This window comes from Heliangelus exortis, chromosome 20 (genome assembly GCF_036169615.1).
Source record: "Heliangelus exortis chromosome 20, bHelExo1.hap1, whole genome shotgun sequence".
NCBI classification, from domain to species: Eukaryota; Metazoa; Chordata; class Aves; order Apodiformes; family Trochilidae; genus Heliangelus; species Heliangelus exortis.
Window position 1 is genome coordinate 9859077 of NC_092441.1, and position 14233 is coordinate 9873309.

General features: G+C 53.5%; 1 protein-coding gene across 1 annotated transcript; it reads left to right on the plus strand.

The window, feature by feature from the left end:
• Nucleotides 1-8008: 8008 nt before the first annotated feature.
• On the plus strand, nt 8009-14233 carry LOC139805596 (cytochrome P450 2C5-like). Its single transcript, XM_071764141.1, has 9 exons — nt 8009-8335; nt 8767-8929; nt 9558-9707; nt 10372-10532; nt 10677-10853; nt 10948-11089; nt 11719-11906; nt 12543-12684; nt 13718-14233. Exons 1-9 carry the CDS (start codon nt 8156-8158, stop codon nt 13909-13911), a joined length of 1497 nt encoding a protein of 498 aa, XP_071620242.1. The 5' UTR covers nt 8009-8155; the 3' UTR covers nt 13912-14233.

The window sequence follows — 14233 nt, forward strand, 5'->3', positions numbered from 1 at the left end:
TGCAGCAGGAAACCAGGAGGGAAGGAAAGTGGGAAGCAGGGCAAGTGGCTGGTGAGCTGGCAGGAAGGTCCCATCCCTTGTCACTGGGTTAGTGGCACCCACCCCCCGTGGGCAAGCGTGGAGAAACCTCCTGGCACCCACTGTCCCACCACTGCCACTTCATCCCTGTGGCCAAACTGCTGCTGGAGCAGAAACCTTCATCCTCCACAGGTCCCTGTTCCCCAAAAAATCAGGAGCCACCAGCTTTGTCACCTCTCAGTATCACAAAATTGTCACGGTTGGACAAAACCCCTAAGATCATTGCCTCCAAACATCAGCATCCTCCCCAGTAAATAAAATAAATTATTTACTATTAATAGGCATATAGACAGAACTAGAGGAAATGGGTTTAATTTGTGTCAGGGGAGGTTTAGGTGAGATGTGAAGAAAAATTTCTTTACAGAAACAGTGGTGAGGCATTGGGCTGCCCAGGGAGGTGGTGGAGTCAGCATCCCTGCAGGTGTTCAAGAAACATTTAAGATGAGGTTGTTCAGGAGATGGTAGAGGGGTTGTGGAAGATGGATTGTGGTTGCACTGGATGATCTTGAACCTTATTGATCCTATGATTCTGTATTTATCAATTAATATCTATGAATGATTTCCCATTCATATCTATGTAGCTATCTTATCTATCTATCTAATCTATTTATCTATCTACCTATTTATCTATCTAATCTATCTATCTATCTAACCAATCAGTCTATCTATCTATCTATCTATCTATCTATCTATCTAATCTATCTATCTAATCTATCTATCTAATCAATTGATCTATCTATTTATCTATCTATCTATCTATCTATCTATCTATCTAATCTGTCTATTTATCTATCTATCTATCTATCTATCTATCTATCTATCTAATCTATCTGTCTATCTATCTATCTATCTATCTATCTATCTATCTATCTATCTATCTAATCTATCTGTCTATTTATCTATTTATCTATTTATCTATCTATTTATTTATCTATCTATCTATCTATTTATCTATCTATTTATCTATCTATCTATCTATCTATCTATCTATCTAATCTATCTGTCTATTTATCTACTTATCTATTTATCTATCTATTTATCTATCTATCTATCTATCTATCTAATCTATCTGTCTATTTATCTATTTATCTATCTATCTATCTATCTATCTATCTATCTAATCTATCTATCTAATCTATCTGTCTATCTATCTATCTATCTATCTATCTATCTATCTATTTATCTCTCTATTTCTCTCTCTCTCTCCCTCCACCTAAACCCCAGTCCCTATCTCTAGCCATGTCGCTCAGCCCTGGGGCGAGGGGCAGGGGCAGGTTGGGAGCAGCAGGGTTTGGCTGCAGTGCCGGCCCTGCCGCATCCCTCTGCTCCCAAATCCCGCTGGGATTTGGCCTCTGGGCCGGGCAGCTCGGCTGCCCCTGCCATCTGCTCGCCCTGCCCGTCCCGCCGGGTGACATATGGCACCCGAGCTGCCCCTTTGGGAAAGGGGAGGGGGGGATGTAAGAAGGGCCGGTGGCTCCTCCGAGGGGGTCCGGCTCCCAGCTCCCTCCCTTCCAGCGGGGACACGGGTGCCAGGGATTAAATCCCTTGGGAGAAGGGACCTGGCTGATGTGCCCCCCCTTGTCCCCAGCCCGTGGGAGCTGGGAAGCCCCCAGAGGTGGTGGTGGTGGTGGTGGCTTTTCCGTGCTGTCCCGTCCCTGGGGACACGGTGGCAGTGCCAGCTCACCAGCCCGGCTGCCGGGAGGGTGTGGGCATCACCCTCACCACATGGGGTGCAAGAGCCATTATTTTTCCTCTTGGAATGAGCACATTTGCGAGAGGTTTAGGGACACGTCGAGCTCGGACGTGAAGAGAAGGGGAGGGGGGGTGGGTTTGTTCTCCTCTCCGTAACTGCTGCAGGAAGGGTGAGCAGCAAGAGGGGAAGGTTTCAGGGCAGAGCAGCTGTTCCCAGCAATCCCCTGCATTTTAGAGCCTTGGGATGAGTTTCCTGGCAGCTCAGGTGCAGGGATGTCCAATCCCACTGAGGGGGCTCAGCTCATTTTCCACGGCCCAGGCACAAGATTCGCTCTCTCCAAAGATTTCCAGATGGTTCTTGGGCTTCTGGCACGGTCGCAGTGGCAACCCACAAGGCAACCAACCCACCTTGGAGAGATGCATCATCTTCAAAAATAGAGCCAGGAGAACTGGGAGTGGGACCAGTGGAACTGGTGCCAGCAGGAGCGAGGGAGCAGGGAGGGCACTGGGCTCCTTCTCTTGAGAGCCTCAGAGCAGAGAATTGCACCTTTTGTCCATAACCTAAACCCAGCCCAAGCAGCACAAACCAATCCCCCCTTCCCCAGGGAATTACAGGGAAGGATTAATGCTGTGTGATTAAGAAAGCAGAGGCCATATGGGAAGCTCCTGGTGGGGCTGGAAATCCAGCACAGCTGCCACTGACACCCATCAGATGGGTGGCACGGGCAAGCAGGGGAAAGGTTAAAAATCAAAATATTCTAAGAAAGTTTAGTGGCGTTTTTAGGTGCGATCCCACGTGAGACTTTATCCCCCTGGGAGGATTAATTCCCACCTGCTGGGGACCCTCCTGGCGTGCTGGGATTCCCGTGTGTACACTAAGCAGGACCATGCTCTGCCAGCACCCATCTCCAGCCAGGAATTAATGGAACATTTGGGCTGTCTTCACACCCAGCTCTCCCAGGCTGAGCGACCTCCTGGCTGTGCACACCTCTTTGCTTTGGAGCAGGACTGATCCTGCAGGCACTTCAGACACCACCTGCCTTCCCCTGCCTGCTGTGCAAGCTCTGATTAAGGGGCAAAGCATCTGTCTCTCTTTTTTTTGTGTTTTTTTTGCTGGCCAAAGCAGGAATCAGGATGAAGGCTGCCTGTCCCCAAGCACCAGGATCGTGCTCTGCTCCCCTCTGTCACTGCTGCACAGCTTGCCCGCTCTTCCCACTTTATTAAAACAAAAACCATGCTAGAAGCACTAAATCCCAGACTGGTTTGGGTGGGAAGGGACCTTCAAGCTCACCCAATCCCAGCCCCCTGCATGGGGACACCTCTCCCAGCCCAGGGTGCTCCAAGCCCCATCCAACCTGGGCTGAGACACAGCCACAGCTTCTCTGGGAAACCTGGGACAGAGCCAAGCTGCTGATGACATTTATTGGATGCAAATGGGAATTCCTTCATTTCCCTGCTTGAATTGTGTCTTCCTGCTGGGAAAGGTGGGAATCAGGAGCACCTGCACCTGCCCTTGCAGCACCATCTGTCTCCAGCGACCCTGGGGGCTCCCAGAGACCTTTGAGCTGTTTCACCAGGAGAGATGTCCTGGCTCTGGAGAAAGCTTTGAGCTCCTCATGGGATGAGCAAGCCATGGAAAACCAGATTAAAGCATCTGCTGGGTTTACCTGCAATGTGTAGATGGATGAAGGAAGGGCCTGATGCTCCCCTGGGGCTGCAGCTGGGGCTTGCAGGTGTCTGAAAGCCCCAAGTTCTGCTCAGTGCCCACCCTGCCAGGGCTGTCACCAGGAGATAAGACCACAACCCCCCAGTGCTATCCATCTCCATGGCAGCTGAGGAGCTCAGCCAGCAGCACCAGCATGAAGACTGTGAGAAGTCTGCCAGCCCTGCTCCAGAGGAGACCCAGGAACCAAACCTCCATTGCTGAGACCAATCAATTCATATTTTCTGGGTTGTACAACTTGGTTTTCCTGAGGGATCCCACAGAAAACTCCAGAAATGACCCTCCAGCTGTGCGAAGGATTCTCCAGCATCAGGCTGCCCTGGAGCTACACCCGGTGAGAGGAGGTGACAGGGGGACAAGTGACACTGACACTACAGCCAGGGCCACGCTCAGGTACAGCAAGTGCTGCTGCATTATTGAGAGCACCCAAAAATACCCCAACACAGCCCTCAGCTGGCTGGGGCTACATAGTGAGCATCTCCAGGAGAGGCTGAAGGGTTTGCAGCTTCTTGTCTGGGTCCTTCCTTCTGCATGGTTGAGGCTCCAGGGGGAGCAGAGCAGCTCCAGAGGCTTTGGGGTGAAATGGCATTAGGATGTAATTAATTGACTTAAAGTGTTACCAGCTTGCTCTGAGCCAGCAGAGCTGCAGCAAAGCAGGAGCTGGGGAGAAGCTTCTCTGCTTCCTACAGAATTCCTACAGAATTCCTACAGAATCAGTGTCCTGATCCTTGCCCTGCATCCTTGTCCAATTCCTGGGTTTGACACTGCCTGCAGAGAAGCAGGAGCTGGGGGAGGCAGAGCTGGGATGATTCCCTCCAGCAGATCTTCCTAAATTTAATAACCCAGGGAGAGTTTATTGACTTCTTTATTTAACTGGAGTCACCTCTGCATTGCTCTGCTTGTCTCTCAGCTTTTCCAAACACACACCTACACCAGAACCCCCCCCATGAGCATCATTTCTTCTAATTCCTTGACTGGTGAGGCCACAGCTTGAGTCCTGTGTCCAGTTCTGGGCCCCTCAGCTCAGGAAGGAGATTGAGGTGCTGGAGCAGGTCCAGAGAAGAGCAAGGAGGCTGGGAAGGGATCCAGCACAAGTCCTGTGAGGAAGGGCTGAGGGAGCTGGGGGTGTTGAGGCTGGAGAAGAGGAGGCTCAGGGGAGACCTCATCACTCTCTCCAACTCCCTGAAAGGAGGTTGGAGCCAGGGGGGGGTTGGGCTCTTTTCCCAGGCAACTCTCAGCAAGACAAGAGGGCACAAGAGGTCTCAAGTTGTGCCAGGGGAGGTTTAGGTTGGACATTAGAAAGAATTTCTTTACTGAGAGGGTGATCAGACACTGGAATGGGCTGCCCAGGGAAGGGGTGGATTCTCCATCCCTGGAGCTATTTCAAAAGAGCCTGGATGTGGCACTCAGTGCCATGGGCTGGGAACCACGGGGGGAGTGGAGCAAGGGTTGGACTTGATGAGCTCTGGTGTCCCTTCCAACCCAGCCCATTCTATGGTTCTGTGATTCTATGACTCCATCCCTCAGATACAGCCTGATCCAGCCACACAACTGGTTAATTCAGTAACACTTTCCCCTGGAGCAGGCTCAGCCAGGACCAGATGTCCCCCAGCACCCTGGGAACACCCATCCAAAGCTGGGCAGACATGGGCTGCTCTGCTCTTCAATTGTTTTTACATGTTATTTCTGCATGGCTTTTGTCCCAAAACAGGATTTTGATTTAAAATCCAAAGGCTCTGGTGATCTCCAAATGTTTTTTTTTTTGCTTTTGCTTGGGGTTTTTAGGAGTTAAAATATATTTTTTTTTATTCATGTCACATGAATCCTCCCAGAATGTTTTTCACCTGTTATCCCTACTATCACACACACAGACAGAGAATTGTCCTGGTTGGAAAAAGCCTCTAAGATTGTAGGTTTGGGGGCAGAAAGGTCTCACCACCTTCTCCTGAAGGGATCCCAAAGCCTTGCAGCAACCTCCTTCTCTACAGATCCCCTGCTCTCCAGAAGCCTTTGTAGGGAAATGAGCAGAAAATCAAAGTATCAGTGGGTTTGGGTTCATAGGATGTGTCTGGGGCTGACTTTAGGTCCCAGCCCTGTGAAGCACTGGAGCTTTTTCCAAAACCCATCCACGTGTTTCCCTGCAGAGCAGTCCCCAGGAACACTGGAGATCAGCTGCTGAAATTCAGCTGACAATTCCTGCCTTCCTCCCCTCTCCTTTGCTTTTTCCCTGAACTCTTGACCAGAAACACTCCAGGGATGCTCCAGAGTGTGGCTTGAATTTCTTCTCTAGATGATGAAGAGAAACTTAAAGCAAGGTTTTGTCAAGCAGTTCCAGAAGATAAATTGCAATGTTTGATGACCCCTGGGAGTTATCTCTTTTTACACATCCTGTCTGCTGACCTGCACTCCCAGATACCAGGGTGACTTTTTTGTCTGTTTGTTTTTTTGTTTGTTTGCTCTCTTTTGATAAGAAAACAGGAGAGAATAATGCTTTTTTTTATTGCATTGGAGACATTCATCCTTCAAAAAACCTGCTGGAGCAATGAGTGTTGCACTGAGGTGTCACCACTGTCCTCAGAGGAGGGAATTTTCCACGGGATTTCAACACTGCGGCTCAAATTAATCCCCAGGGCTGTTCCTTTTCCTGTTGTTCCAGTGATTCCTTTGTATTGTTTGGCTGCCATGGAAAAAATGGTGTCAGTCACCCAGAGGCTGGTCACCCCCTCCCTGCCAAAATCCCGGTCACTGCATCACCTCCCCGAGCAAAGTTCTCCCCTTGTGGACACCCAAGCCAAGAATTTAGAGGGATTGGTGGGAAGAGCAAGGACAGGATGGGACAGGGTAAACAAGTGAGTCACAGTGACCCCCTGGCCTCAGCCCCACTGAGTCCCAGCTCTGGGCTCTGCCACAGCAGCCAGGACACTTTTTCCCCCCCAAAATCCCTTTTTTTTTCTGAGTGTGCTGAGGCTGCTGGTGCAGCACGGGGGGGGTGTGTGTGGGAACCTGAAACATTGCAATGGGGAAGTCCCAGGGCTGCAGGTGGTTCACTGCCAGACTCTTTTTGGGGATTTGGGAGAGATTTGGTGTGCTCATGTAAGGAATTGCACCCCAGGAGAGCAGCCCTGTGGGGAGGGTGTGATGGGAGGGCAGGGAGTGATGGGATGAGGAGAACTGTTTCAGCCTGGAAGAGGGGACTGTGGGATGAGACATTAGGAAAAGATTTTGTATAATGAGGGTGCTGAGCCCCAGGTTGCCCAAGGAAGCTGTGGCTGCCCCATCCCTGGCAGTGTCCCAGCCCAGGTTGGATGGGGCTTGGAGCACCCTGGGCTGGGGGAGGTGTCCCTGACCATGGCAGGGGTGGCACTGGGTGAGCTTTAAGGTCCCTTCCAACCCAAACCAGTCTGGGATTCAATGAAAAAAAAAAGAGACTAGATGTGGCACTCAGTGCCATGGTCTAGCAACCGCACCGGTGGGTCAAGGGTTGGACTTGATGATCTCTGAGGTCCCTTCCAACCCAGCTAATTATATGATTCTATGATTCTACGAAACCCAAATCCCTGATGCTTTGCACACCCAGCTCAGACGCTGCCCTTTTCCTAGCCACCCATCCCATGGGGGAGATCAGGAGATGTGCTCTGGGTGGGGGTTACATTTTGGGCTGCTCTTGGTAAATCCCTTCCCGTGGCCCCTGCTGAGGGTCTCCTTCCACTGCAAGGTTTAGCATGAAACCAAACCTCTGCCCTCCACTCCTCCACCTCTGGCCTCCAGGAGAAATCCCTTCTTTGCTGGGAACTGGCTGGGCAGCAGCTCCCTCAGCCAGGGGCTCTGAGTGTTCTGCACCAGAGGTGTGGGGAACAAACCAGTGCCAGATGTGCAGCCAGATGTGTTGGTGTTCCCAACAGGATGCTCCAAAGCATTGAGGGAGCCCTGAAGAGGCTGGAGGAGCCCAGGGAAGACTCATCCCCATGCCTGCAACAACCCCAACACCCTGGGCTGCTGATTGTTTTTTCCAAAAGCCAAACAGAACACCACAATGTTTTAGGGGAAAAAAAAAACCCGACGCGTTTTCCCGATTTTCCATCAGAAAGGAGCGGGATGGGAAACTGTCACCCAAGAGGTAGCTGACCAGCTGTGTGTGCTTGGTTGGTGCTAACAGGAATGTCCCCTCCTGGGTCAGTGACCAGGAGCAGTGACCTGGGGTGACACGTGAGGCCCTGCCAGGCCAGGGACATCTCCTGCCGTGTGTCACCTGCAGGGAGCTCCGAGCAAACAAGGGGCTCAGGGAGGTGGGGAGGGGGGAACCTCTGACCCCCCCGGCATGGGGAAAGGGTTTGCAACACATCCAGCTCCCTGTGCCAGCTCTTTGAGCCCCGGGTTACAACACAGAGGGGCTGGGGAGGAGCTCGCCCGGGAGAAACCCCCAGTTCCGTGTCACTGACCGCCCGGGGACAGGCAGGAGGTGACCCTGGAGGGGTGTGGGAAGGGCTGTGCCTATATAGAGCCAGAAGCAAAGGTAGAGAAAGGAAGAGACAGGAGGTTCTGGTTCCTCTTTGCTCACTTCTCTGCTTTTTTTTTTTTTTTTTTTTTTTTTTTTTTTTTTTTTTTTCTCCCTGGAAAGGGAATTTATTTATTTCTTTATTTATTTCATTCCTTTCCCCAGGGATGGATGCTGGATCAGCCGGGTTACTCGTGACCCTCCTCCTCCTCCTCTCTATCCTGTGGTTTCTAATCCAGAGTATTGATAAAAAGAGAAGCCAGCTGCCTCCAGGACCAGCTCCATGGCCCATTCTGGGCAACCTGTGGCAGAAGGATGTCCTGCCCCTCTACAGGAACTATGAGAAGGTAAGAGAGGAGCAGGAGAGAAAAGTGTGAATGTCCCTTGCCAATTGAAAATTGTGTAGGTGACTCTTTTTCCACCTTTCTTTTTTCTTTTTTCCACATCTCTTTACTCTTTTCCCCTCCCTCTTCTCCTAAATATTGGTGTTAAGGCTTTCTCCTCCCCCATAAGGGACCCATGGTGCTGACCCCAACCCCTCTCCAATCTGTGTCACTGCTTCCATCCAAATCTGGTTCCTGGAGGTGATGCTTCAAAGCTCCAGAGTGGCAGCAAGATCAGATCCCCCTGGGACAGGACTGGGATGGGATCAGGACACTGGTGTCAAGGGAGAGGTGTCCCCTCCCTGTCCCCTGTGGCCACCGGACCTTATTAAAAATCAAAGGGGTGTTTGGGGTGCAGGACCCTGGCTGATGGTGGCTTTTCCCTCCTCCCCCAGCTCAGCAGCACGTACGGCCCCATCTTCACTGTCTGGCTGGGGCTGAAGCCCATGGTGGTGCTCTGTGGGTACGAGGTGGTGAAGGGTGCTCTGCTGGACCACTCCGAGGAGTTTGGGGGCAGACCTAACATCCCCCTCATGGCACAGCTGTCAAAGGACTATGGTAGGTGTCTGGATGGCTTCTGGACTCTGGTGCTCTCTGGGGGAGCAGAAAGTCCCCAGTGGCCATGCTCAGTTCCAGTGGAGGACTCAGGAGCTCAGACGCTGCAAGGCCCTCCAAGCATTCAGCCTCTTGTCTGAGGACACCATGAATTCCAGTGAGATTTGTTCTGAGTTTCTGTAGTGATTGTGGCAGTGTCAGGAGGATGGAGCCAGACTTCTCAGTGGTGCCCAGTAACTGTGGGCACGAGCTGGGACACAGAAAGTTCAACTTAAACACCAGAAAAAACTTTTTCACTGTGAGGCTGACAGAGCACTGGCACGGGATGCCCAGGGGTGGGGGAGTCCCCTTCTCAGGAGACATTCACAACCCACCTGGGTGCTGTCCTGTGTAATGTGCAACCCTGCTTTAGCAGGGGGGGTGATCCCTGGAGGTCCCTTCCAGCTCCAGTGGGGCTGTGATCCCTGGATGGATCCCTCCCCGGATCCCTCTCCAGGATGCTCCGTGCACACCGGGGTTGTCCCTTGGCTCAGTGTCCTCCTGCTCCTCAGCTTGGCCTGGGCAGGGTCCCCCATTCCCAGGGAGGGGTGGGGGGGCAGGCAGTGAGTGGTCCCCACTGCTTCCCCCCCAGGGATCATCTCCAACAACGAGAAGAAGTGGAGGGAGCTGCGGAGGTTCACGCTCAGCACCCTGCGGGATTTCGGGATGGGGAAGAGCTCCATGTCCCAGAGGGTGCAGCAGGAAGCCCAGCACCTGGTGGAGCTACTGGAAAAACTTGAAGGTGATGTGGGTCCTCTCCAGCCTGGTCCACAGGGCAGGTGGAGGACAAGGAACAGCCTCGTGTGTGGCCCCCAGAGTGCTGAAAATGGATGAACCTGATGGGGAGGACTTGGAGCTGGTCACACCTCAGGCAGAAAGGGGCAGGGAGGTGGCAGGGTCAGGGGGGGACATCCTGCTCCTCAACTGGTGCAGGAGGTGGCAGCCACCCAGGAGCATTTTAGGCCAAATGAAGGGGAAAAGGAACCCAAACTGCATGGCACTGAGAAAGCACAAGTGAGACAGAGCCCTGGTGGCAGGGGGGGTGTCAGGGTGAGGTCTCCAACAAAACCAATCTGAGAGGAGATGGCAGCTTGGTGCAGCCCTGGCTCCTCTGGTGTGCAGGGCTGGCCAGGGGCTGCTGGCCACAGGGAGATGCTCTGCAGCCCCCCAGCCCCCCAGGACATGTCAGGAGGAACCCAAAGCTTCTCCCTGCCCCAGGCCCAAGCACTGGGATGGGGTTTGGGAGCTGGGAGGTGGAGATAGGAGCCCGAGAGCTTGGACCTGGTGGATTCAACCAGGGCTCAGAGGATGGGGGCTTGGAGGGGGAGGAAGGGCACTTTCTGTGGGGAAGCAGGTAACTAACTGGTGACTTTCTGATGCCTTTCTTGCCTCTTCTGGGGCTGCAGGAGAGGCCTTTGAGCCGATGATGATGTTCAGACACGCGGTTTCCAACGTGATCTGCTCCGTCGTCTTTGGCAGCCGCTACAGCTACAGTGACAGGGACTTCCTGGAGCTCCTGAGCACCATTGGGAGCTACATCAGCTTCTTCCTCTCCCCCATCGCCATGGTGGGTGTCCCTGCTGTGCTCAGTACCCTCCTGTCCAACGGGCTCGGGCAGTCAAGGGATGCTTCTTGGCTTTGATGGGACCCCACGGCTTTGAGGGAGGGTGCAGGAGGCACCCAAGCCCTTCCGTGCCTCCTCCATCCCCAGGTCTACAACACCTTCCCCTACATCGTGCACCACCTCCCAGGGCCACACAGGAAAGCCCTGGCCAGGTGTGAGAAGCTGAAGGATTACATCCGAGGCAGAGTGGAGCATCACAAGCTGACCCTGGATCCCAGCTGCCCCCGGGACTACATCGACTGCTTCCTGCTGAAAGCTGAGAAGGTAGAGATGGTGCAGAGAGGGGTGAAGGCTGCCCCTGCAGCAGGGATCATCACCCAGCTGGCACTGACACCCCAACCCCACTGCCTCCTTGCAGGAGAGGAGCAGCCTGGAGAGAATGTACAGCAGTGAGGACTTGGTCATGTCAGTGTTCACCCTCTTTGGGGCTGGGACAGTGACCACGAGCAACGCCCTGGTCTTCTTCCTCTTGATCCTGTCAAAATATCCCCACATTCAAGGTAAGGGCAGTGAGATGGGACTGCTCCCTGTGCCTGAGGAGCTCATGCTGTGGAGAGACCCAGGTCCAGAGGTTCCCATCTGAGGGAAGTCCAAAGATCACCTTGCACGGGTCACCCAAGGGTGAGCTCCATCAGACACACAGAGCAGAGGGATCTGGGCACCTGCTCCCTGTCTCTGCCTCTGCTGATGGCCCAAGCCCAGCCCAGGAGAGATACCTTGAACCTGCCTGATCCAGGGATGTCTGAGGACACAGACCTCATTTCTGGTCTCTAGGAGGGGTTATACACCAGGTGGCTCCTGCTCTGCTCCTTTGGCTCCAGGACAGGTGCCAGTGAAGGACAAGCACCCGTCCCCAGGCTGGCTGGGGTCACAGGGCAAACTGGTGCCATTCAGCAGCTCTCCCTCCAACCCTGGTGGAGTTATCATCATCCAGACAGGCTGGCAGCAAAGCCTCGTGGCTTTTCTCCTTTTAAAATTGGTTGGAAACAAAAGTGCTGAGGTACTAACAGGCTGATTCCTGTTCTGACCTCTGCTGCCAGGGGGGTTCCAAAGAATGTTTGTCACTAGGGTGCTATACAAAAATATAAACATAGATATATGGTTTCCCCTGGGCCTGCCTTGTCCCCAGCCAAGGTCCAAGAGGAGATTGATGTGGTGGTGGGTGGCAGGCGTGGTCCCAGGATGGAGGACAGGCTGAGGATGCCCTACACCAACGCTGTGATCCACGAGCTGCAGCGCTGCCAGAGGACCCGGATCGAGAACTTCCCCCGGATGGCCACCCAGGACATCGTGTTCAGGGGCCACACCATCCCCAAGGTGAGCCTGGTGGCCCTGGGCTCTCTGTGTCCTTAAGAGGAGGGGTGGCAGGGGAGCTTGGATGACATTTGCCTTTGCCCCTGGACTGTTTGTTCACTCCTGAAAGTCCCACTCTTTCCCAATCCTTGGTGGGGAGATAACCTTTCAGAGGAGTAGGGGGAGGTGAATGCTGCTGCTGGCTCTGCCCTCACCCTCCTGTCCCTCGTGTCCTGGGTGGGAAACACCAGGGAGATGTGCAGGGGGTGCTGAGCCCACCCTGGTACGGGGCCAAGCCAGCTCCCACCTCCTTGGCAGAGCCCTCCCCAGTATGGGGTTTGACCACGAGACTTTTATACAACACCCACCTCCAAGGAACCTCTCCCTCCACTGGACCTGGTGCAGGGCAAGGGTGATTTTTTTTTAAGTGAATCACCAGGAAGAACTCCTTCATTTCTGTTCCACAGGCTGCACAGAGAACACCAGGAGCAGGGGGTCAGTTGTCTGCCTGGCACAGAGCCATTGCCCCAGGGGTCTCCACAACAGGCACGGGGCTGGGTGGGCATCAGGCTGTGGGGCCAGCACCCCCCAGTGCTCCCCACTTGCTTCTCCAGCTCAGCAGAGCCCTGGCAGTGATGTCCCCCCCTCCCTCTCCCACAGGGCACAGTGGTTATTCCTGTATTTTCTTCTGTCCATACGGACCCGAGCCAGTGGGAGAAGCCCAAAGAAGTCAACCCAAGCCACTTCTTGGATGAGAATGGGGAGTTCAAGAAGCACGAAGCCTTCATGGCTTTCTCCACAGGTCAGTGCTCAGCCCTGTCCCACTCGTGGGAACACCAGCACCAGTATCACTTGGCACCAATATTATACCCCTAATGTCTTGTTCATATAATAATAACAACATTAATCATCTCATACATAATCCACACATACTGATAAACAGGATATTTGTTCAGCCTTGAGAAGAGGAGGCTTAGGGGAGACTTTATTACAATGTTCCAGGAGTTCAAGGGGAGCTACTGAGATGATGGAGATTCCCAATTTCCAAGGAATCCCATGGACAAGACAAGGGGCAATGGGCACAGGGTGCTCCTGGGGAGATACTGATTGAACATCAGGACAGTTTTTCACTCTGAGGACAGTCAGACCTTGGAATGGTCTCCCAGGGGAAGGGGTGGATTCCCCCACTCTGGAAAGTTTGAAGTGTCAGCTCGAGGAGGTGCTGGGACACCTCCCATCAACAATAACATGAGAAGGGTTGGAGCAGGGGATCCTCTGTCATTCGGAATGAAAAGCAAAATTCCAGGGCTGGTGCTGTCTGCAGAGAGGCTGGGGATGAGTGGCAGGGAGCTGGGAGCTGCTGCCTCCAAACAGGATCCAGCCAAGCCAAAGCCTGGCTGGCCAGGGATGTGCCACTGTCCTGCAAGGAAAGTGTTCCAGGAGGGGACAAAAGAGATGGAGACTCCTGATTTCCAAGGAATCCCATGGAGAAGATGAGGGGCAATGGGCACAAGTGGCTCCTGGGGAGGTTCTGGTTGAACACCAGGACAGATTTTTCCCCATGGGGACAGTCAGACCTTGGAATGGTCTCCCAGGGGAAGGGGTGGATTCCCCCACTCTGGAAAGTTTGGAGTCTCAGCTCGAGGAGGTGCTGGGACACCTCCCATCAACAATAACATGAGAAGGGTTGGAGCAGGGGATCCTGGAGGTCCTTTCCAAGCTGACACTCTGGGATTCTATGATATGAGCTTTCTGCTTCTCCTTTTGTGCTCTTTTCCCCCCAAACACTGGATGAAGGCCTCAGCAGGGTGCTCTCCCTCCCTCTGTGTCCCCAGGGAAGAGGATGTGTCCCGGGGAGGCTCTGGCACGCATCGAGCTCTTCCTTTTCCTGACCACGCTGCTGCAGAGCTTCACCTTCCAGCTGGCTGAGGAGCACAAGGAGATGGATTTCTCCTCCCTCTGGCTGGAGATAGAGAGGAGAGCCATTCCCGGGAAGTTCTTTGCTCTTCGGCGCCCCGTGTCCTGCTAAGCAGAGAGCAGTGAGGAGGAGGAAGGGGCCCAGGGACCTTCCCCTGAGGGCAGAGCAAGCCATGGCACCGGGGGTGCTGCAGCAGCACCCACCAGGCAGGGGGGTCCCTTCAAGCTCCTTCTCAGAGAGCTGCCAGGCATCCCTGCCACCAACTCCATGGACAAAGGGGCTCCCAGCTCCACATCCCAGTAACACAAGGAGGGCATCACTGGTTTTCTCTGCTTGAACCTCCAGTTCCTATGTGGCTGAGCTGTCTGTAGCTCCCCAGCTCAGCTGGGCACTCCCTCGTTTTGGTACTTCTGTAATAAAAATAAGCATCACA